Source organism: Anabrus simplex, chromosome 4 (genome assembly GCF_040414725.1).
Source record: "Anabrus simplex isolate iqAnaSimp1 chromosome 4, ASM4041472v1, whole genome shotgun sequence".
In the NCBI taxonomy this organism is placed as follows: domain Eukaryota; kingdom Metazoa; phylum Arthropoda; class Insecta; order Orthoptera; family Tettigoniidae; genus Anabrus; species Anabrus simplex.
Window position 1 is genome coordinate 197050966 of NC_090268.1, and position 23739 is coordinate 197074704.

Below are 23739 nucleotides of genomic sequence, written 5' to 3' on the forward strand. Positions count from 1 at the left end.
GAAAGTGCCATAACTTTATCCTCAATATTCCACCGCATAGCAGATGGAGCTTTGTTAGAGTTCCGTAACTGAGCATTGATAAATGATTTGCTGACCTCATTTAGATTTTCCTCAATATATTGTAATTTCTTGGCTTCATACAAATCTTTCAGTACCTTTAATTCCTGTCTTTCACTTTTTAACACCTTTCTCAACTTTGCTAACTTCGCAACTGTGTTTCTGTGAATAGTGTACATTCTTGATTTCTTAGGTGTCAAATCAGATTTTTTTACACCTGACCCTAAAACACCACACTTTTGTTTTGTCTCTGTTATGGGTGAAGACAAAAAATGATACTCCTCTCCATCCATATCAGATTGTGTGTTTTCTCCACTTTCAATCCCTTCAACATTACTTAGCAGTGAAAGATCTGGATTACAAATTACAAATCCTGCTTGTGAAATTACTGAAATTTCATTTCTATTTCGTGAAATACTATTACCGGTACTTGACATGGGAATCTCTAAATTACATGGATTATAGGGGATAAGTTCCAGGTGTTTGGGAACAACATCATAATTTAATCGGTGCCTAGTGTGGTTAACGAAGTCCTTCTCACGGAAATGGTCTTCACAAACAAAAAAACTGGAACATTTTACACTATCACTCACACGGCACACATGCTTCCACTGCTTCAGAACATCCTTCTTTGTTTCCTTAGGAAATTTATAAAAATGCTTGTTCTTGATTTTGAGGTTGCCAGTAATATCGGCATAATAGCCACTTGTACATGCTGGAAACTTGCAGGAGTACTTTAACCTCACGGTGTTACCGGTACCTCTCTGAAATAAAGAACATGACGTTTATAAACAAAGTTTCAATGCCGAAAACAAAGACATGGAAGGAATGATAAAGTATAATTTAATACACTATTTACAATTATATTTTCATAACTTACCTTCGCTATACTTAGCATCTTTGGACAGAAAATAACAATGTTTATGTTCTGATTACATGTAGCTTACAATGAAATTGCAAACTACAGAACTCAAACATACAACAACACTTGGATATTAAGCGTACTGTATCTAAAAACTTTAACGTTTCCTTCTTCTCATAACCATACAGAATTAAACAGTATTAAACAGTATAGAACTGAATCGCCATTTTCAATTTTACGAGCATAGGCCACGATGCAAGTCAGCCAATCAAGACGCGACTCTACACCCTACAGCGCTTCCAAGTGGTCTGGATCTGAAATACGGCCTGTTGCACTTTTGTCGTATCTCACCTTCACCCCCATGGTGTGCAGCGCCCAACAACACAAAGAAAGAAAGAAGAAGAAGAAAGAATTTGATGCCGTATATTAACCTTCTGTGAAAATCGCACTTAGAAGAAAACAGTATTGGAATTAGTACAGATTAAACCCAAATAAGCTAAGAAATGGAGAAAATTACAAATTCTAGACGACCAGTGAGAACTCTGTTTACTAGGAAAGTTAAGGAAATGAAGGACATGCTCGCGAGAAAGGTTATGACGTCTGACGATGACGATCGTTTGGAGGTTATCTTTCGGAGACTTGAAGAACTGATGAAAGAAATGAAGGGATGGAATGAAAAGGTTATGGACATGTTATTAGGGGACGATGCGAGTGAAGAAAATATTTTAGAAGAACTTGAGAATGTTCAAGAGTATCGTACACAATTCGAGAACATGATACTTCAGGTAGATAAGACTTTAGCCACCAACGCAAGAACCGAGGATGCTGATCGTATTTCCTCTGTGAATTGAAGCTTCAGAGCATTCAAGTTGCCAACAGAAGAAAAAAAAGTAGGTCGTTTAAGTTGCCCAGAATCGAACTTAAAACATTTAACGGGGATTTAAAAGAGTGGCTTGGTTTCTCGTCTCAATTCAAGAAGATAAGACTTTGCATGGAAGTGACAAGTTTCAATATCTGCTCCAAGCTATGAAACCTGGGACTGAGGCAAGAGAAATTGTTGTAAGTTATCCGCAAACAACAGAGAACTACAACAAGGCAATTGAAGCACTGACCGAACGTTTTGGGAGAAAGGATTTACCCCTGCAAATGTATGTGAGGAAACTATTCAAGTTAGCTATTTCAAATCCAATAATCAAGGAAAAGCTGGCGCTATCGATGCTGGAATCTCAGCTTCCATCATTGATGTTGCTTGAGCTTGATTCCGCAGATTCAAATAAGTTATGAGGTTGTTCTCTCTTGTGGAATCGAGTCTCCCTGAAGAAACTTTGCGAGCATGGCCGAGAAACTCAAGTTATAGAATAGCAGAAACCCAAGAAAACAGTTCACAAACATGGCTTGATTGTCTAATGGAATTCGTTAGAATGGAAGTCCGAAGTGAACAACAAATCACGTTAGCCCAATCTGGATTTGACAATTCTTCAGTAAGAGGGAGACAGGAAAATTGTGTCAGACATTCCAATGAGAGAGAAAAGCAGATGAAGAAATGTGATTGGATTCTTTCTGTAGCAACTCTTCTTGACGGCAACTTGGAAGAATGTATCTTCTGCAAGAAAAACCACCCATGTAAGGAATGTTTTTCCACTCATTCTATGACATTGGCAGATAGAAAAATCAAGGTAAAGGAGAAGAAATGTTGTTATAACTGTCTTAGGCTGAATCTTATGGTGAAATGTCCCAAGCTCTTTGATAAAGAACGAGAGAGAAATTTGGCATTACATCAGACATGGCTAACTGTATATGCACTAACAAGTTAGTACTTCAAACTCCGATGGTCACAAACACAAAATCAAGCCAATTAGAGCATTTCTGGACTGTGGTTCTCAACGTTCCTACTAATAATTTCGTGTGGCTATTTCTAGCCGAGTGCAGCCCTGTAGGTAACTGCGTGTTATTGTGGTGGAGGATAGTGTTATGTGTGGTGTGTGAGTTGCAGGGATGTTGGGGACGGCACAAACACCCAGCCCCTGGACCATTGGAATTAACTAATTAAGGTTAAAATCCCCGACCCGGCCAGGAATCGAACCCGGGACCCTCTGAACCGAAGGCCAGTACGCTGACCATCCGGCCAACGAGTCGGACAACGTTCCTACTTACTTAAGAGGACAATAGAAGATCTGGAGTTGAAAGCTGTTGCTGAAGAGTCGGTTACCCATGTTCTTTTTGGAGGCAGCCAGACGTCGAAAGTAAGACATCTGAAGTATAACTTGAAAGTACATAAGATGGGAGGCCAGTACCTTCACGAAATCCAAGCGAGAGATACAGAAAAGATTTGTCAGTTCATCCTGCGGGTGTCAAAGAGTTCTACAATACTGATTGAAGAACTGAAGGAAAAGAAGATATGGATTATTGACTTTGGAGAAAGCTGCCCTGAGATTTAGTTACACATAGGGATGGATGTCTACGCACATATTCTAACAGGGAAATTGTTCCACTATCAAATAAACTTACTGCTGTAGGAACCAAATTTGGGTGGACGCTAGGGGGTGAGAGACGTTACGAACTAAGTTATCTGAAACTAATGTGGCCAACCTTACCATAACCATGACTTGTAATGATGGATCTATCGCACAGTTATGGGATCTTGAAAATATTGGTATTTTGGATCCTGTAGAAGTACAGTCATCAACAGCTTGAGATGAAGAAGCAAGGGATTACTTTCTAAGTATCTTGAAGAGAAATGGAGATGGTCGTTATGTGGTAGGACTGCCAAGTGCTGATGGACATCTTGAGCTATCATGTAACAAGGAAGTTGCCGAGACTGTCTCAAAAAAGTTAGAGAAAATAAACCTTTTCTATAAGTATGGGGAGATCTTCTAAGATTGGGAACCAAAAGGTTTTATAGAGGAGGTACCTACAGAAGAGTTAAAAATAGGTGTCATTACCTTCCTCACCGTCCATTGTTCGAAGAAGCTAGTGTAACCACTCTCATACTCCCGTGTTTGATGCTTCTTGTAGGACAGTTGAAGGAGTCACTCTCAATAAATGTTTAGAGAGGGGCCCCAACTACATACAAGAAATTTCAGAACTTTTAATGGGGTTACATGAGAAGAAGATTGGGATTATCTCAGATATCAGAAAGGGTTTTCAGATGACTGAAGTACAAAAAAAAAGATAGAGATTTTTTACAGTTTCTTTGGTGAGAGGATCATACAAAGATGATTCTAAAGTACTACAGACACAAGAGGATAGTATTTGGAGGTTTATCAGGCCCTTTCATCCTAGGAGCTGTTATCGACTACCACTTTTCAAATGCAAATGCAAGAATCATCATTAATTTATGAAGAGATCTTTGTATGTAGACAATTGTGTCACATCAGTCCATCTTTGGAGGTCTATCAAGAGTTTTGCAACAATAGTACACGTATTCTGTCTGGAGCTAAAATGGAGTTAAGATGTTGGGAATACACGTACGAGCACACACCATATCGTGACAACAATTTCAGTTTTAGTAGTGAAACAAGAAATTAACCCTACTCGGATGTTTTAGGTCTCCTGTGGAATAAGCGGCTGGACACATTGGAAGTGTAATTAACTCTAAAACTACAGGATATTCCAAATGTATTGACAAAGAGAGTTATTCTTTCAGCAATCCAATGAAATTTTGATGTAATAGGTTTTCTTTGTCCTGCACTTCTGCCATTTAAAATACTGTTACGGAAGTCGTGGCAAAGTAATGCTGCATGCACGTCCAATAGGAGCGCAGTCAAGTCATGCTGTCATTTACCCATATCGGAAGATCTGACAACAGAGTTTTGTAAACGAAATGAAGAAATACCATTGTTGAGTAAAATATTCAGTGCTTAGCTACTGATGGAGTAATGGATAGACGACACTGGTCGCTGCATACATTCACAGATGCTAGTCGACATGCGTATGCAGGTGTTACTTATTTGAGAACCCAAACGAATGAAGGAGTAGTAATACAATTAATGTTGGCAAAGGCCTGTGTCGCTTCACTGAAAGCTGTAACAATACCATGGTTAGAGCTCTTGGGTTGCTGGATAGGAAGTCTGCTTGCTGCTTTAGTAAGAAGAAATGAGAATTGGACAACATTTGTAGGAAACAGGGTACAAGAAATCAACAAAACTGACTAGAATTGGAGACATCTTCCTGGTGTACATAATCCTGCAGATTTAGCATCACATGGTTGTTATCCTTCTGAACTACTAATGTCAAAATGGTTGGAGGACCCTGAATGACTAAGATTTCCACAAGAAGAATGGCCTTGTAACACTGGCAAAGATGAAATAGATGAAAATGTAATAGACGTTAAGAAGAGATAAACAGCTGAGAAGAATTTGACTATGATAAACCTGGAAAGATCAGGTGTTACACATTTATACAGATGGTGAGAGATATAGGTTGGCTTAGGAAATGTACAAATAATGCAAAAAGAGAAACCTCAAGAATCTTTGGTCCCATCTCACTTCAGAAATGAAAACAAGCTGAATTGACTTTGATTCATAGTGTGCAGTTGAAATCCTCCCCTCAAAACAGTAATGACATTGAGAGCATCCAGATTGTTAGAGATAAAGCGGGTCTTTTGAGTGTCAAGACGAAAATCATTATGCGTGAAGACTTTTTAAGCTTCCGTTATCCAATGTTGCTCCCTAGGAAACATAAGGTAGTTGAGGTACTTATTAAAGAACAGCATCGTTTACATTGTCATGCAGGTATACAATTTTTTATGATGCAGCTCGAATGAAGTTCTGAATAATTCAGAATAGGAGTACCATAAGAAGCATTCTGTCCAAATGTGTTCAGTGTAGACAGCAAAATGCTAAACGAGTAGAGACGGACACTGCGGCATTACCAGTTGACCATATGAAAGATGCATCCCCCCTTTGAAGTTACAGAAGTTGATCTCGCAGGGTCACTGTTACTAATTAATGAAAGAATAAGTGTGGATCGTTCTATACACATGTGCTGAGTACAGCGCTGTTCATTTAGAATTGACATCAAGTCTCACTACAGAAGAATTTCTGCAGACTATGTGGCGCTTCATAGCCAGGCCAGGTCGTCCTTCAATTCAGATAATGGGACTAATTTCAATGGACCCCTTAACGCTCTGAGAGCTCAAGACATTCAGAAGATAAAACTCGAATGTGGAGTTCAAGGAATTGGATGGAAATTGAACCGTTCCACAGCAAGTTGGTGGTAGCGTCTAGTACAATCCATTTCAGACCTACTGAAGAGAATGCTAGGAAAGTCTGTCCTCACGATGAATTGCATACATTGTGTGTTGTTTAGTCGGTTATAAACAATAGGCCCTTAACAACATATGTATCTGAAAACTCTGAGGACTTGACTCCTCTCGTGCCAGCAATGTTCCTCCAGGTAATAAGAGAAGTCAGACTTCCAGACAGTTGGAAAATAATAAGTTCCAACAAAGACTATGATTTCAACAGTATCTGCTGAAAGAACTGCTACAACAATTTGGTAAAGAATATCCTGCCCTGTTAATCCAGCAACCTAGAGGAGAGCAGATCATCTTGAAAGAAGGAGATATTGTCCTAATAGGGTAAGACGGAAAGAAGAGAATTGAATGGCCCCTTTCTTGAAAAATGGCTTTGATTCCAGGAAGAGATCGTGTTGTCTGAGTTGCCAAACTGAAGACAACAGATGGGATTTTGGTGGGACCAGTCCAGCACCTGTATCCTTTAGAAGTGAATCGTGATACTCAGGAATTAACTGAATAACATGATTGCTGCAAACTTATTATTGTGTTGAAATCACAGAAACAATTTCAAGATGGGAGGAAATGTTATAAAGTGGGTACTTTGAAGTTTCTTGGGTGCTTTGACAGTTTTCGTTAGTACTTTGTACACTGGTGAAAATAGAGTATAAATAAAATAGGTCGTAAAAACAATCAGTATTGACAAGTTATTTGAAATATTAGTGTTATTCCCAACAGCCATGTTAATATTATGTAATATGGTTTTCTGCGGTTTCCCATTTTCACACCAGGCTAATCCTAGCGCAGTACATCTGAAGTAACTGCAATCTTAATGAAAACTTAATGATTTGTTAGCTATTTTATTAAAATTTGGGAGTGAAATTAAATATATATATATTCCATGGCTCAGACAGCAGCATGCCGGCCTCTCACCGCTGGGTTCTGTGATTCAAATACCGGTCACTCCATGTGAGATTTGTGCTGGACAATGTGGAGGAGGGACAGGTGTTTCTCCAAGTATTTTGTTTTCCCTGTCATGTTTCATTCCAGCAACACTCTCCAATATCATTTCATGTGTCTGTCATTTAATCATTGTTCCAGGCCCTGAGGAGTACAATAGGCTTTGGCAGCCGGCGCAATTCCTGTCCTCGTCACTACAGGGGGCATCATTCATTCCATTCCCAACACGGTCAAATGACTAGAAACAGGCTGTGAATTTTTTCATTGTTTTTACGTACCACTAACTACTTTTGACAGTTTTTGGGGATGCTGAGGTGCTGGAATTTTGTCCCAGAGGAGCTCTTTTATGTGCACCAACACGAGGTTGACGTATTTGAACACTTTCTAATACCTCCGGTCTGAGCTAGGGTCAAACTTGCCAAGTTGGGGTCAGAAATTAGTGCCTCATCCGTCTGAGCCAATCAGTCTGGTGTGAAATTAAATACTTGGTAGGATGTATTTGTCAAGGGGACTCAAGTGCCTATGGGCCTTGATCCTTTTGATCCCAAGAGTTTGTAGAAACTTCGAGTGTCTCATCTTAGGCCCCAAGGGCTCTGAAATATGGAACGTGGGTTGGCGACCTCGGGGCCCGTAGCTGAGTCCTGGCATTGCTTCCATTCACTTGTGCCAGGCTTCTTACTTTCATCTATCCTATCCGACATCCCTTGGTCAACTCTTGTTCTTTTCTGACCCCGACGGTATTAGTTATGAGGCCTAGGGAGTCTTTCATTTTCTCGCCCTTCATGGCTCTTGTCTTCCTTTGGCCAAAAGCTTCATTTTTCTCTCTGATCAGTGTTAATAGAGGATGGTAGCCTAGTTATACTTCCTCTTAAAACAATAACCTCCACCACCTGTCTCATCATAATGCTCTTCCTGCCCCTTCTCTACTTTCCTTCTTCCATGGCTAGCATTATGAAGGGATCATTCCTTGATCTTGTCTGGTCCATGGGTAAGTGGTTAGCGTACTGGCCTTTGGTCCAGAGGGTCTCAGGTTCGATTCCCAGCCGGGTCAGAGATTTTAACCTTCATTGGTTAATTCTGATGACTCGGGTGCCGTCCTCAGCATTAAAATTCATCATAGGTAATTCCCCATTCTCATAGATGTGCAGGTCGCCTTTATGGTGACCAGGCCTCTTTGCAGACAACACACCATAAATAAAATCTCGTTCTTCTTATCCTGGACATTTTCCCAGTCTCTTGGGGCTGGTTTTCCGTTGTACGGCCGGATGCCTTTCCAGACGCTAACCCATTGTGTAGGGATGTCTTCACTATTGTCTGTTTCAGTGGTGGTTTGTAGTATGATGTGTCGTATGTGTGTTAATACAAACACTCAGCCCCCGAGCTAGGGGAATTAATCAAAGTTATAATCCCCATCCCAGCCAGAAATCAAACCCCGGACGCTCTGACCCAAAGACCAATACGTTGACCATTCGGCCAAGGAGCCGGACTATCATTACCTTGTTTTACTTTTCCCTAAACTGTAAGCGGCACACATGGTGATCATTATTTCGATATGAAGTTTACTAGTAGATTACATTCCCTTCTTAAATCAAATCAGAAGAGATAAAGGAAGAGGCCCAACCTTTCAAAAAATGAAGATTTCAGAAAAAAGGAATAGGAAGGCCTGAAAATTAGACTCCATAAACTTTGTAAACCTAATACTGCCAGAGTCGGACAGAAAAGATGTAAGTGAGGAGCCTGGTACCAAAAAGTGAAACCCGTGCCATGCTCAGATAGATTATCTGTGGTCATAAACCACACTCCTGGGGTTGTCCCCCATTTTTTTAAAACAATGATAATTCCAACCATTATTTACATGTGGGGCAAGGCCAGATAGGAAAGATGAAAAAGTTAGCAGCCGGGCATAAGAAAGTGGAAGTAATGCCAGACTCAACTACCTTCAGCATGGTTGCCAACTCGCCCTCCAGATTTGAGAATTCCTGCAGGTCCCCTGTTTTTAAAAACAATGAAGACCAACACCACTACTTACGAGCGGTATACTTTGAAATATGTTTCTTGTACAGTATTAAAAAGTGCAGGGCTAATCGTACACAACATACTGGTACTTAACGACTGCTGTGCGATGTTGCTAATAATTGGACCTCGCAGTGGCGTATACTGAGGGCTACCAAGGCTATCAGTGAATCCCAAACCTCAATTGAGAATGATGGAAGTCTAAAGCACATTATCATGTAAGCATCTGACACATTGTTCCATTCACAAAACTTGAAAGCAATGAGAAAAAACGTCACACGTATTTCTGAGAACAAGGCATCGGAGACTGATATCGCAGACCAGACTCTCGCCTCTCTCGCCTCGACTCGCCCCGCACGCGCGGCTTGCTGCTGTATATCGGCCAGGAGCGGGGACCAGGGCGGATAGGTGTGCTAAGCTTCTGTCCGTTGAATCACCACTGCTAACTATCAACCGTGCGTTACTCATCATATATACTTCCTCGCCTCATACTTCTGACTTAATTATATAGATAACATAGTGCTGGTATTTCACTTCTGTTTAATTCTACATCCTTGTAGGAAGACACTGCAGGGCTGCTGTTATAGGAGTAATGTAGTTTTCTGTTTATTCGTAGATCTGCTAAAATAAAATGCAATCTTTCAGGTTTAGTGTTCTCTTTCGTTGGTTGGAATCGAACCTGTGATCATGGATCAGACACCACCACTGATCTCCCGATGAAGCTAATTAACCAGTGAACGATGGGCACGACCGGTGTAAAATTCAACTTTTTTACTTAATAATAATATTTATTTACGGAGTTTATGCCCACATTGGAGCACTTAAATCAGACTACAACAAATTTGTCTTCCTTTTCTTTTCCCAAAAAGTCTTGAGTCTGGTTGACCTGGCTGCCCTCTCCGCATCCGTTATAACATATTGTTTCCTCTGTACAGTGGTCAGAGGAAGCCTGATGCATTTATTCTTCAATACTTTTCTTGCCTCTGTTTTCTATGGTTTGCATGGTAATATTCAACTCCTCCAAATCACTTTCGACTTCTTTAAACCAGTTGTTTTTTGATTTATTATTCCAAAAGTAATTAAATAATTGTTTTAAAACTCTGTTATCACTTAGTCGAAATATATGACAAAAAAAGGCAATTCTTCTTTTTCTCATCGTGTCTGTGATGGACTCACTTTCCCGATAGATAAGCTCATTCGGCAACAATCTCCACTGTCCATCCACCTGATGTTTCTTGTTTATGATCGTCCTGAGTATCCTTCGATCAAATCGTTGTAAGCGTTCTGTTGTTGATCTAGTATTGAGTTTAAATGATGTTTCACAAGCACAAGTTGCTTCTGGTTTAATAACAGAGTTATAATGCCTAAATTTAGCATTAATCGAAAGACATTTCTTTTTGTATGTAGGCCAAGTTATCCGTTATGCCTGCTTCAGTTTATATATTCTGCTCTCTATTGATGGTTTTTCATTGCAATTCCAAGTGAGATTTTCACCCAAATATTTAAATGTACGTACAATTTCAATTCGTTTATTATTATTATTTAATAATAGCTCTGAATTTAAAGTTCTGAAAGTAGGCATTATTTTTGTTTTATCATACGAAATTTGCAATCCAACTTTTTTTGCTACATTTGCAAGTTCTTCGAATTGAACTTTAGCCTCTTCGAAACCATTTGCCAGTATTGCAAGATCATCCGCGAATGCCAAGCAATTTAGTTTGATATTTTTTCCAATTTTGACTTTTGGAGGACATACCTTAGTCCACTCTCGCATGACCTTTTCCAATACACAATTGAACAATAATGGCGAAAGTCCATCTCCCTGGCGGAGGCCTGTTGTAATTGCAAATGATTTAGATAACTCATTTCTGAATCTAACTTTAGATTGAGTATTCTTAAGAGTCATACCAATCAGGCTAATAAGTTTGGAATGTAGACCAAATTCCTGAAGGACATTCAACAGTGATTCACGATGTATACTATCATACGCCTTTTGAAAATCAACAAACGTAATAACTAAATTTTTGTTTCTAGATCTTTGATGTTTCATAATCCATTTTAAACTGATGATTTGGTCAGGGCAGCTTCTTCCTGGACGAAATCCACCTTGATATTCCCCTAGTTCACAGTCAAGATGTCCCTGTATTCTGTTATAGATAATCTTAGATAAAATTTGTATGTAATATCCAATAATGATACTCCCCGATAATTATTTGGATCAGATCTATCGCCCTTTTTATGCAATGGTTGAATTATTGCCATATTCCACTCTTCAGGCATTGTAGCAGTATTCCAAATATCTATAAGATGTTTATGTAGATTCTGAACGGTTTGGTCATTAGCATTCTTCCATACCTCTGCGACAATTTGGTTCTCTCCTGGTGCTTTATAATTTTTAAGGGAATCAATTGCTGTTCGTACTTCATTATAAACGGGCGGTGTAACCTTTTCTAAAGGTATCCTATTTTTTGGATGTGTGTCATATTGCAGATATTCTGAAGGTTCCTCACTGTTAAGTAAGTTCTCAAAGTATCTAGCTAAAATTTCCGCATTATCTTGATTAGCATGTGCCTGTTTTCCATTAATATCTCTCATTAGGAGTGTTGGGGGAGTATAATTAGTTTGGTATTGCCGAAATGTTTTATAGTAATCTCTTGTCTTATGTTGAGTAAATGGTTCGTCAATAGAATGTAACATCTTCGTGTGATAATTTCTCTTAACCCTTCGGATGATTTTAGCCGTATGTCGTCTAGCAGTAACAAGTTCTTCGCGTGACTGTTCTGTTTTCCGTTGTTGATCAATCAACCATGCCTTGTGTCGGTGTTGAATCGCTGCATCGCACTCCTCATTCCACCAAGCATGTTTTTTCCTCTTTTTAACGGGAGAGTTTTCCTCAGCAATGGTTTTTAGCTTGTTAATTACCGTCCCCAAATCATCACTTAGATAGGTTTTAGATTGTTCATAATATAATTTATTATTAATGAGATAGCTAGGGTCATATGTTTTCTTCCTATTACATTTGGAGAGAATGCGTTTCTTTTTTGGAGTTAATTTTATTTTAATTTTGGACAAATAATGATCTGAATCTATGTCCATTCCACGGAGGACCCTCACATTGTAAATTTCCTTATGATAGTTCTTATCCATAGCTACATGATCAATTTGGAACTCCCCTAATTTAACATTAGGGCACTTCCAAGTCATCAGTTTATGTGGTCGTCGTTTGAATCGTGTGGTTTCCAAAAGTAGCCCATGATTAATACAAAGATCGATCAATCTCTGACCATTCCTGTTAGATGATGAGCTGGCCACTTACCTACAATATTACGAAACTTTTTCTCACGGCCTATTTTAGCATTGAAATTGCCAAGCATGATTTTAATATGGTTATCGGAAATGGATGATAATAGTTGGTCTAGTTCTTCCCAAAATTTGTCTGTGTCTTCCCTGTTGGTCCTGTTTTTTTCATTCGTTGGAGCATGGACGTTTATCAATGTGTACGTTTTATTCTCTACTTTGATTGTCATCAATGCCGTTCGGGGGGAGGTGGAAGAAAAATCTTCAATTGAATCTAAGATACTAGTATGAACCAAAAAGCCGACTCCAAACTGAGGAACACTCTTTAGTACTCTTTCACCTGGGGGACCCTTGTATAAGCAATATCTCCCTGACTCAAGGGGGTCTTGATCCGTATTACACAATTCTTGAAGAGCAGTTATCAGTATCTTATGTTGATCTAAGACATCTGTGAGATGTTTTAATTTGCCCACTTTCATTAATGAATTTATGTTCACTGTAGCGTAATATGAGAACTGTCCTGATTTATTAAATTTAAGTTTCCTCTTGATCGGATGGGTCTGCATATTGTTTAATGGGTTGCAGGCGCTCCGACTCGCCTTGGTCTTCCATGTGACAGCCCACCGTATCCGAATGGTGTCTTTGTTTGGATCTGATGATCGTGTGTATCCAAACCGGTGGATATTTCATTAGAAGACTAATCATAATAGGCTGATTGTCTGATCAATGATCAATACATTTCTGACCGAAGTCAGGGCTTACAATGCCAGATGTGATCTGGCAAGGTGATGAATGGTGAATGATGGGTAATGAAAGATGAATTGTGAAGAAGGCTTTTTGCCTTATTTCATCCTAGTTGGTCAGGACTGGGAGTAGGCACTTCCTCCATACCCCGCGAACGTTATGGTTTTCCCGCCAATACTCGGGTAGCTGATTGCAGTGGTTTCCCACTGGGCGATGGGGTTGCCACATCCCTACGCCATAATAATAATAATAATAATAATAATAATAATAATAATAATAATGGTGAATGCCATCTGTATAGGCTTGGTGGTTGACTAATGAGGATAAAATGAATGGCGAAGACATCATAAATACCCAGTCCCCAAGCCAGGGGAATTAACAGTATGAGGGGGTTGATCCTGAAAATTGAACCGGGACCATCGGACCAAAGGCAAGCATTCTACCCATTTAGCCACAAAGCCGGACTTGAAATTGGTAAACCTTAGGCTACCATCTCCACTGATCAGGGATTGAGCATTGGCAGTAGTAGAGGCCTGGGCAGTAGCTTGTGAAGCAGCCTTGACAACACAGCAGGCAACTTGCGGTGGCTACTGGCTGCAGCTCAAAACGCCGAAGACATGACTTTCACTAAACCAACCATCGAAATGGGGTAACCTAAGTCTAGTGGTAGCCCACGTCTTGATCCCAGCATATGCCACTGGGACCTCGGATTCTTAGGTGCTAAACAATGTTATTTCAGGTGCATAAATTAGGCTCTCAAATATGTAAAAGTAGGTTTTAAAAAATATTTTAGGCAGCTTCAATTTTATGTATTTAATAGGCATCAATTATAGCAGGCACCATATTTATTTTGCTAAATTGATAATAACTCATTAGGAGGAAATATAAAACAAATTTCACTCACCTCTTTGATGCAAATGTCACAGAAAATAATTTTACCATCTGATGTGAAAAATGGAGAAACTCCTGTACTGTTTAATTAAGGGGACCGATGACTGAAATTTCGTGATTTTCTTACAAAAAATTATTTTCACAATTATTGTTAAAAAAATAACACCAATTGAAGAGCCTGGCACAGGAACCAGACAGCTCCAAAATGTTCAGGAGAGACAAAAACTCCCTTCATGCGTGATGAGTTGAGCAGCTTAGTGGGGGTGCTTGGAGAGCTTGTTTTGAGGACGTTAACAAGTCTTTTGTCTTTCTGATTTAAACTATTGAGCGAAAATATTAATTGTTCGTAAAGAGGGCTTCGGTTGTCTATTGGATCATTTAAATTTTTATTCTTATTATATTTTTGGTCCAAAAAAATGTATAAATTTTCGAACTCTGTCATGAGCCTGCCTTTATCTAGTCTTTTTAAAATTTGGAGATCCTGTTCGATTGTGGTAAAGCTATGTCCGGTGTCTTTCATATGGATGCTCATGGCTGAGTGTTTATTGTGCTTTTGGGCATTGAAATGTTCTGCATATCTAATTGCAAAGCTTCTACCAGTTTGACCGATATATGAACTGTTACATTCAGCACATTTCAGTCTATAAATGCCAGAGCCCGAAAATTTATTTATTCTCCCTCCAATACACACAACTCCTCCCCAAGCGCCAATCACATACCCACAGCCCCGCCTTCTCAAATTCACTCCCCTCCTCTAAGACGTCACACGTACAACACGAGGAGCAGGATATTAGCGACAGCCAGTGCTCCACAAAACTCCTAACAATTAGGTAACAGCTCAACAGCTTTCAAGATTTCCCTCACATGTAGGACAGCTCAAACACCGATTGCACTGCACAACATTTTCGACCGTTGCCCATTCAACCAACAACTGACTTTCCCACACTTCAACAACAAAATATACGCAAACCTTTAGTCAACTAGGAAGAACCTAATGATGTTTTTAACTATCTTCATTTGAAGCCGGTGTTGTTTTAACTCTGTCTTAGCACAGCCTCATTTTATAATCAACAAAAGCTGTTCACTTGCACTGTGCACTCCATTCAAATAGAGAGTGACCAACGGAGTTGACTACCTCAGGAATCCTAGGGCGAATTATTTTGGTTGGAGCCAAATTACAAATAGACAAATTACCTCATCAATTTTAACAATTATAAATAAGTGTACAGTAATTATAAATTGTGTTTTATTTTGCCAACATTTGTATATACTACGTAGAACTACCATCGAACTCAATATCATATAGACTTTGATTACTTTCATTTTTATACTGTGCATATGATGGCCTCATTTTAATATTAAGAAACCACTAGCGTATTTTACTATGTGTAACTAGTCTATTATTATTTCGTTTAGGATAGGACTTTGTACGTGTTTTTTAATGTATTCTCTCTTACATATTATGTTCATAATTTCCAACCAGACGTCTGGTTTAATTTTGAGGTGCTTTGATATGACTGATGATGCCCCACATGGAGGGCGAAACATGTCTCCATTTTAACGATGTTTAACTAAAAATGTTAACATCCTGTAATGTATTGAATAGGTTGGAGTCCAATAAATTCTCTTATATTATTATTGAGATTCTTTCAATACGGAAAATAAAATGATTTTCATTACTTGTAATCATAACTAGATATCAAAAGATAATAATTGAAGAAGATTGAATCAACCCACTGCTTTGAAACTTGGTATAATAGGTAATATTTCCTTCACAAATGTGCTCACAAAATTTCATGCAGAGATCTGCAAAATTGTAGAAGTTGAAAATTTCAGTCATCGGTCGCCTTAAAGACGACTTGGAAGCTGACAGTTTTGGAATAATTCATACACTGCCCTAACTGAAACACCAAAATGTTGTAACAGAATGAAATGAAGAGGTTTGTTCCCAGCAGGATTATGGACACTGTCTCCCCTATCGCGACACACAGCCTATGTGTAGCCCTGCACAGATGCAGATAATCCGCAGATATCCGCAAAGTTAGTGTCTTGGCGGATACAACCTGTATGGTAGTGTGGATAATTTTGCTGATAATTTCAAAATAATGACGTTTATTGATTTTCACTCAGGTATACTCTTGTTTTTGTTTGTGGTTAGGTGACCCTTGACATTGGTATAGGAGAAACCATAAACCCGTAAATCTGACCTAAGCCTAACTGGCTCCTGCCCGCAATTAATGGAAGGAAGGAACAAAGGTCTATATGTCGCTAGTTGTCACAAGAGAAAATCCCTCATAAACCTGCAACTGTAGGGGTTCTGGTGCCAGGTGTCTGGCCTATTGTATTATGTTAACAGATCTATCCATTTCAATACGTTGGATGTAATATACTGTAGTTAAATATTTAAATTATCCACAGATAACCATTTTGTGGATGCAGATAACCATTCGCAGATGCGGGTGCGGATGAAGGAAGTGCAGATGCGGAGCGGATACGGATATTATTTTGTATATCCGCGCAGGGCTCTACCTATGGGCATGTTTACTGCAGGAGGTTCTGAAGGACTACTGGGGAGTGGGGTTTAAGATATTGTTTTAAAAAATGTCAAGAATATACTGAAAAAGAGACAGAAAATATTTGTATCTCAGAATAAATTAAAAGTATGTTAAATCAATTTAGGGAGGAATTATAGGAATATAGGCATTTTTAACCACCATAGGACCACCATTTCTAACATTATAAATACATGAAACATGTAAATACAACTTCATTTTAAGTTATCTCTTCAGGAACAGAATAAGTTTTTGTCTAAAATCCAAGCCATTTGATATCTACATACCCAATACTTTTAAAAAAATAAAAAATTTACTTTACGTTGCACCGACGCAGATACGTCTTATGACGGTGATGGGATAGGAAAGGGCTAGGAACAGGAAGTTCAATCAATTCAATCAATCACTACTGACATGCATTTAGGAAGTGACCGTGTCTTCAGTTAAGGTAGATCCGCAGCATTTGCCTGGTGTGAAAATGGGAAACATGGAAAACCACCTTCAGGGCTACCAAAAGTGTGGTTTGAACCCACTATCTCCCTAATGCAAGCTCATGGCTTTGTGATCCAAACTGTGCAGCCACTTGCGCAGTATATGTCCATTGAACCCGGCATTGGCAGTCGCCAATTCAGGATGCAAAATGTGCGATAGATTGAAAATCACAATTTTTTAAATTTTAGAGGACAAGTCTACTAGTGTATTAACTCTACTTTGAAAACAAGTATTAGTTCCTTTTACTGTGTGATTAAGAGAATTAATTTTAATTCTTCCATAGTCAAACTCATACATTTTGAGTGATTCTCCAGAATAATTAAGTTATTTTGTTTCAGGTCGAGAAAAATTATTGGTAGCCAGCCTCCCCGACGAAGAGCGAGTGGCGTGGATGTGGTGCCTGATGATAGCGTACATGGTGCCAGATCTGGGAACATTGATCCGTTCGATTAGGATATGTATCTTCAAATCCAGTAGCAAGCCTACGATGGTGGAATTCTTCCTCGTTTTCATCATGGAGACATTCCACACTGTGGGTGTAGCGCTCCTGGCCTTCATCATCCTGCCCAACTTGGACGTCATCAAGGGGGCCATGCTTACCAACTGTGTGTGTTTTATGCCAGGTCTTTTAGGTAAAATATTTCTCGCCAATTACATTTCAAAAGTAAAAGAAAAATTATATAATTGGTCCACCTTAATCATACAATTATAGGAATAATTCACACAGTTGATACATCTTTCGGCCCCACTGGGCCTTCTTCGGCCTTGAAAATAGAACATAAAAATATTGTAAGATACGATATAAAACACACAGAAAATCGCAATACTAGAAGTCTTCTGAAAAATCAAACTTGAAATAGGCCTACTATATGATACTATAAGTTACAATATAAAACACTTGAACAAAAGAAGTCCCATGAAAATTCAAACTTGAAATACTATATGACCCCCTGTGGGTGGGGGACACAGGTGAAGAATACACCCATGGTATTCCCTGCCTGTAGCTGGCCCTGTGGTGTAGGGGTAGCGTGCCTGTCTCTTACCCGGAGGCCCCGGGTTTGATTCCCGGCCAGGTCAGGGATTCTTACCTGGACCTGAGGGCTGGTTCGAGGTCCACTCAGCCTATATGATTAGAATTGAGGAGCTATCTGACAGTGAGATAGTGGCCCCGGTTTAGAAAGCCAAGAATAATGGCTAAGAGGATTCGTCGTGCTGACCACACGACACATCGCAATCTGCAGGCCTTTGGGCTGAGCAGCGGTTGCTTGGTAAGCCAAGGCCCTTCAAGAGCTGTAGTGCCATGGGGTTTGATTTGGTTTCTTTATCCCCTGCCTGTAGTAAAAGGCAACTAAAATGGGTGACCAAGGGATGATGGATCTTGAGCCATGAGATTACGTGTGAGGAACAACACGGGTCGACTTTACTTGTGATTAGGACCACTATGTCAGGAACACCATGGGTCTGCGATTATTATCATTGGGGTGGATCACTATGGGTTTAAAGTACCCGTGATTAGTACCACTACATGTGGAACACCATGGGTTTTTACGTTACCTGTAATTAGTACCATTATGTGAGGATTACCACAGGTCTAGATGTTGCCTGTGATTAGTACCACTTTGTGAGGAACACCGTGGGTTTGCGTTACCTGTGATTAGTACCATTATAAGAGAAACATCACAGGTCTGGGCATTGCCTGTGAGTTAGTACCACTATATGAGCGATACTATGATTCTACATTACATTGCCTATGATTAGTACCACTATGTGAGGAACATCACAGGCTGCTCCAGTGATTAGTACCACTAGGTGAGAAACACCATGGGTATGCGTTATATATGAGTGGTGCCATTATGTGAGGAACATCATAAATCTATGTTACCTGTGAGTAGTACATTACCTGTGATTAGTACCGCTACATGAGAAACACCATGGTTCTACTTTACCAGCGATTAGAACCGTACCATTATGAGGGGCCAGCGATCTGGATTTTGGACAGCAAGTATCATTGATTTAGGATTTTGCTTTGGAAGGAGTTCCTTGCTCAGTTTATACCATTGTTTTAAGTTATTTTATGGGAAAGTGGGACATCGTGGGTCAGATCCACTGTTTGCTATAAGTTCATAATCACGGTTCATTATAGTTTTTTTGAATTAGAGTCAGTGGATGGATTTTGGAATTATTTTAACTTTCAATATTGTGAGTTGAACCCACTGATTATTTTAAATTCATATCCATTAATTCATTCTTCATCATCATGATGTTTTGAATTCTGTCATTGGATGAAATTTGGAATTTTAATTGTCATTATATTTTGTCTCATCTTGTACCATTAGGGGCCAATGACCTAGATATTAGGCCCCTTTAAACAAAAAGCACCACCACCTCCACCATCACCATCATCATCAAATACATATACTATAAGTTACTGTAAAATACGATATAAAACACTTGAAAAAACACAACACTAAAAGTCCTATGAAAAATCAAACTTGAAATACTATACGATATTATAAGATATGATATAAAACACTCAAAGAAACACATCACTAAAAGTCCTATGAAAAATCAAACTTGAAATACTGTACAATACTACAAGACATGATATAAAACACTCAAAAAAACACTAGACAATATTATAAGATATGACATAATACACTAAAAAAAACACAACACCAACATTCCTATGAAATATCAAACTCAAAATTTAATATATTTCAGGCTTTCCTATGAAAAATCGAACTTATAGTGTTGTGTTTTTCGAGTATTCATTAATTTTATATTCTATTTTTAAGGTTGAGGGCGGCCCAACGGGGCTGAATTCGCTACCAACTGTGTCAGTTTTCTTAAATTTTTCTTTCCAGACACACTTGTCTTGACTGATGAGGACCAATTATATAATTTTTCTTCTACTATACAGTCCATACAGAACAAAACAAATATGTGATACAATTTCATGTTTCTCCTTCAGCTGTTCTCGACGGGTGTGCCAAGAAACTCCCAATCCTTTGTGATATTAGTGGTAATGGTATTGGATTCCATATAAATCTGGAGGTTCTGTGACTTTGATCAGGATACCATCAGTTTTATAAAACTACAAGCTTGTTTGCCGTTTGAAAGTGTATTCAAATCTAATAGCAAACAAAAGTTTTTATAGTAATCTGGAATTACTGTAAGTTCATATGACTAATTTTTGTTCTAGGAATGATATCAAGAACGAACAAACAAACAAATGAACAAACGAACGAACGACTGAACAAAGAGACAGGCCGATTCTTTAAAGTCATCATTGATCTAATCGCCTTGGCTGCCCAAGCCACTGGTTTTGTAGTGTGGCCGTTACTGGAAGGCCGCCAGAAACCAGAACTATGGCTCATCCCTGCAACTGTGTTCCTTATCTCCTGCGGCTGGTGGGAGAACTACGTGTGTGTGGCAAAAGAGTCTCCTCTTGGTGAGTACAGGAGAATTATTTCATACCGTAACACATATAATCAGTCTGAGTGAGAACCAGGCCACATGGGAAACAGTCAGTACATTCAAGCAAATAGTTTATTTTTTGTTCATAGTCATCTGCTTCTGTACATTCAAGCAAATTTTGTTCATAGTCATCTGCTTCTGTGGTATAGTGGTTAGTGTGATTTGCTTCCAGCCCCCGGAGATCAGGGTTCTGCCACAAAATTTGAAATTTGGTACGAGAGCTGGAACGGAGTTCACTCAACCTAGGGAGATCAGCTGAGTACAGGGGCTTCGATTCCCACCTCGGCCATCCTTGAAGTGGTTTTCCGTGGTTTCCCACTTCTCCTCCAGGCAAATACCAGGATGGTACCTAACTTAAGACCACGGTTGCTTTCTTTCCTCTTTCTTGTCTATTTCTTCCAATCTTCCCATCCCCCAACAAGGCCCCTGTTCAACATAGCAGGTAAGGCAGCCTAGGCAAGGTACTGGTCCTCCTTCTCAGTTTCATCCCTGACCCAAAGTCTCACGCTCCAAGCACTGTCCATGAGGCTGTAGAGGTGGGATCCCTCGCTGAGTACGAGGGGAAAACCAACCCTGGAGGGTAAACGATTAGGAACCAACCAGTCATTGTGAAAGTGTGGAAAATGCCATTTATGCTTCACAGTTAGGCAAAGCAACTAACATTCTGATCATTCATGGATATGAAAGCTTACAACTAAGTTCCCGTTATGCACATTATTTTGAATTTTTTCAAACCAGAAAATTTATTTTTATGTTGTTTGTATAATTCTCTCATGCAGCTCCTGTCTCTTATTCTACTCCTTTCACATCAAAGGTTTAAAGTATTTTAACTAACTCTTATGATTTTTCTACAGGTTTTGCAAAATCCCTAGGAAAAATCATGGAAAGACTGAAGAAGACCCGATATTTTACCTATCTTTTCATCTCCATGTGGAAAATGCTGTGCTTCTTCTGTTCTGTCCTCCTTATCCTCCAACTACAAGAAGGATCTGTTTCGCATTTATTCAGCTTGATTCCAAAAGCCTTCTCAGAACATAAAATCACAGTTTCAGAGGTAAGTCAAAATGTATAACGAAGTATATGTATAATATCAGTCCCAAAGCAAAGGAGTACCTGTACAGAGAAGTTCATCATCATCATCACCTCCCTTCCAAGTATTGGGCCATGTGTCCCGTTACAGTCTTGCATTTTTCTTTTTGCAAAACTTGAAAGCAATCAAATGTCCTTCCAACGGGTTGCTAGCCTGAAGGAAGTAAGACCATTGGTGGGGCTGCCACCTCTCAGCTAATGGACTAGCTGAAATTACAGCATTTCCTCTGTAATTGATGTAATGGTTATACCGCCGTGACTCCGTCGACAAGGTCTCGTCTATGGGAACGGGTTTGTTCATCTCGGGAAGGTGAGGTTGGCATTTGAGCAGGAGAGGTTATGTCATCATCATCATCATCATCATCATCATCATCCTTCCAAGTATTGGGCCGTGTGGCCCATTACGGTCTCGCATTTTTCTTTTTGCAAGACTTGAAAGCAATCAAATGTCCTTCCAACGGGTTGCTAGCCTGAAGGAAGTAAGACAATTGGTGGGGCTGCCACCTCTCAGCTAATGGACTAGCTGAAATTACAGCATTCCCTCCGTAATTGATGTAACAGTTATACCGCCATGACTCCGTCGACAGGGCCTCATCTGTGGGAATAGGTTTGTTCATTTCGGGAAGGTGAGGTTGGCATTTGGGCTGGAGAGGTTATGTCATCATCATCGTCCTTCCAAATATTGGGCCGTGTGTCCTGTTACGGTCTTGCATTTTCTTTCCATCGCTTCATTGGACATCCTATAGATCTCTGTCCTCTTGGTTGAGCGTAGGATCTCCTTTGGTAGTCTTCCAGATTCCATCCTTTGGACATGACATTTCCCGTTTTCATTTGATGGCCAGGCAGGCATCTATTTTTGGAAATGAGACATAGCTCTCATAGTGCATTGGCACTGCTGGTGGCTTCAAATAGCCTGTGCAGTGGCCTCCACGGTAGTATGCACTAGCCTTGCGTCTTGGGTGGTGTGTTAAGTCCCAACTGACGAGCCTAACTTAGCACACGAGGGCGAAACGCAGGCAACCAAGAATGAGTTAGCTGGAAAATTTATAATGTCCAATAACGGACCATTATATTGGTATTATAAATTTACTCATTCGGGACAAATATTTTAGGTTCCCTATGGGAATCAACATCTACATCATTTGATGGCTAGGCAGGCATCTATTTTTGGAAATGAGACATAGCTCTCATAGTGCATTGGCACTGCTGGTGGCTTCAAATAGCCTATGCAGTGGCCTCCACGGTATGCACTAGCCTTGCGTCTTGGGTGGTGTGCTAAGTCCCAACTGACGAGCCTAACTTAGCACACGAGGGCGAAACGCAGGCAACCAAGAATGAGTTAGCTGGAAAATTTATAATGTCCAATAACGGACCATTATATTGGTATTATAAATTTACTCATTCGGGACAAATATTTTAGGTTCCCTATGGGAATCAACATCTACATCATTTGATGGCTAGGCAGGCATCTATTTTTGGAAATGAGACATAGCTCTCATAGTGCATTGGCACTGCTGGTGGCTTCAAATAGCCTATGCAGTGGCCTCCACGGTATGCACTAGCCTTGCGTCTTGGGTGGTGTGCTAAGTCCCAACTGACGAGCTTAACTTAGCACACGAGGGCGAAACGCAGGCAACCAAGAATGAGTTAGCTGGAAAATTTATAATGTCCAATAACGGACCATTATATTGGTATTATAAATTTACTCATTCGGGACAAATATTTTAGGTTCCCTATGGGAATCAACATCTACATCATTTGATGGCCAGGCAGGCATCTATTTTTGGAAATGAGACATAGCTCTCATAGTGCATTGGCACTGCTGGTGGCTTCAAATAGCCTATGCAGTGGCCTCCACGGTATGCACTAGCCTTGCGTCTTGGGTGGTGTGCTAAGTCCCAACTGACGAGCCTAACTTAGCACACGAGGGCGAAACGCAGACAACCAAGAATGAGTTAGCTGGAAAATTTATAATGTGCAATAACGGACCATTATATTGTTATTATTTCCCGTTTTCTTCGTAAGCATAGATGTAATTGATTACTGGTTTCACATTCAGTCCCTTAAGC

General features: G+C 39.7%; 1 protein-coding gene across 1 annotated transcript in view; it reads left to right on the forward strand.

The window, feature by feature from the left end:
- LOC136871754 (chitin synthase chs-2) overlaps positions 1 to 23739 on the forward strand; it is a 286502-nt gene that overhangs the window by 72626 nt on the left and 190137 nt on the right. Inside the window, exons 4-6 of the mRNA XM_067145304.2 lie at positions 17443 to 17736; positions 20307 to 20555; positions 21436 to 21635. Coding sequence (XP_067001405.2) covers positions 17443 to 17736; positions 20307 to 20555; positions 21436 to 21635 — 743 coding nt within the window. The remainder of the gene's footprint in view (positions 1 to 17442; positions 17737 to 20306; positions 20556 to 21435; positions 21636 to 23739) is intronic.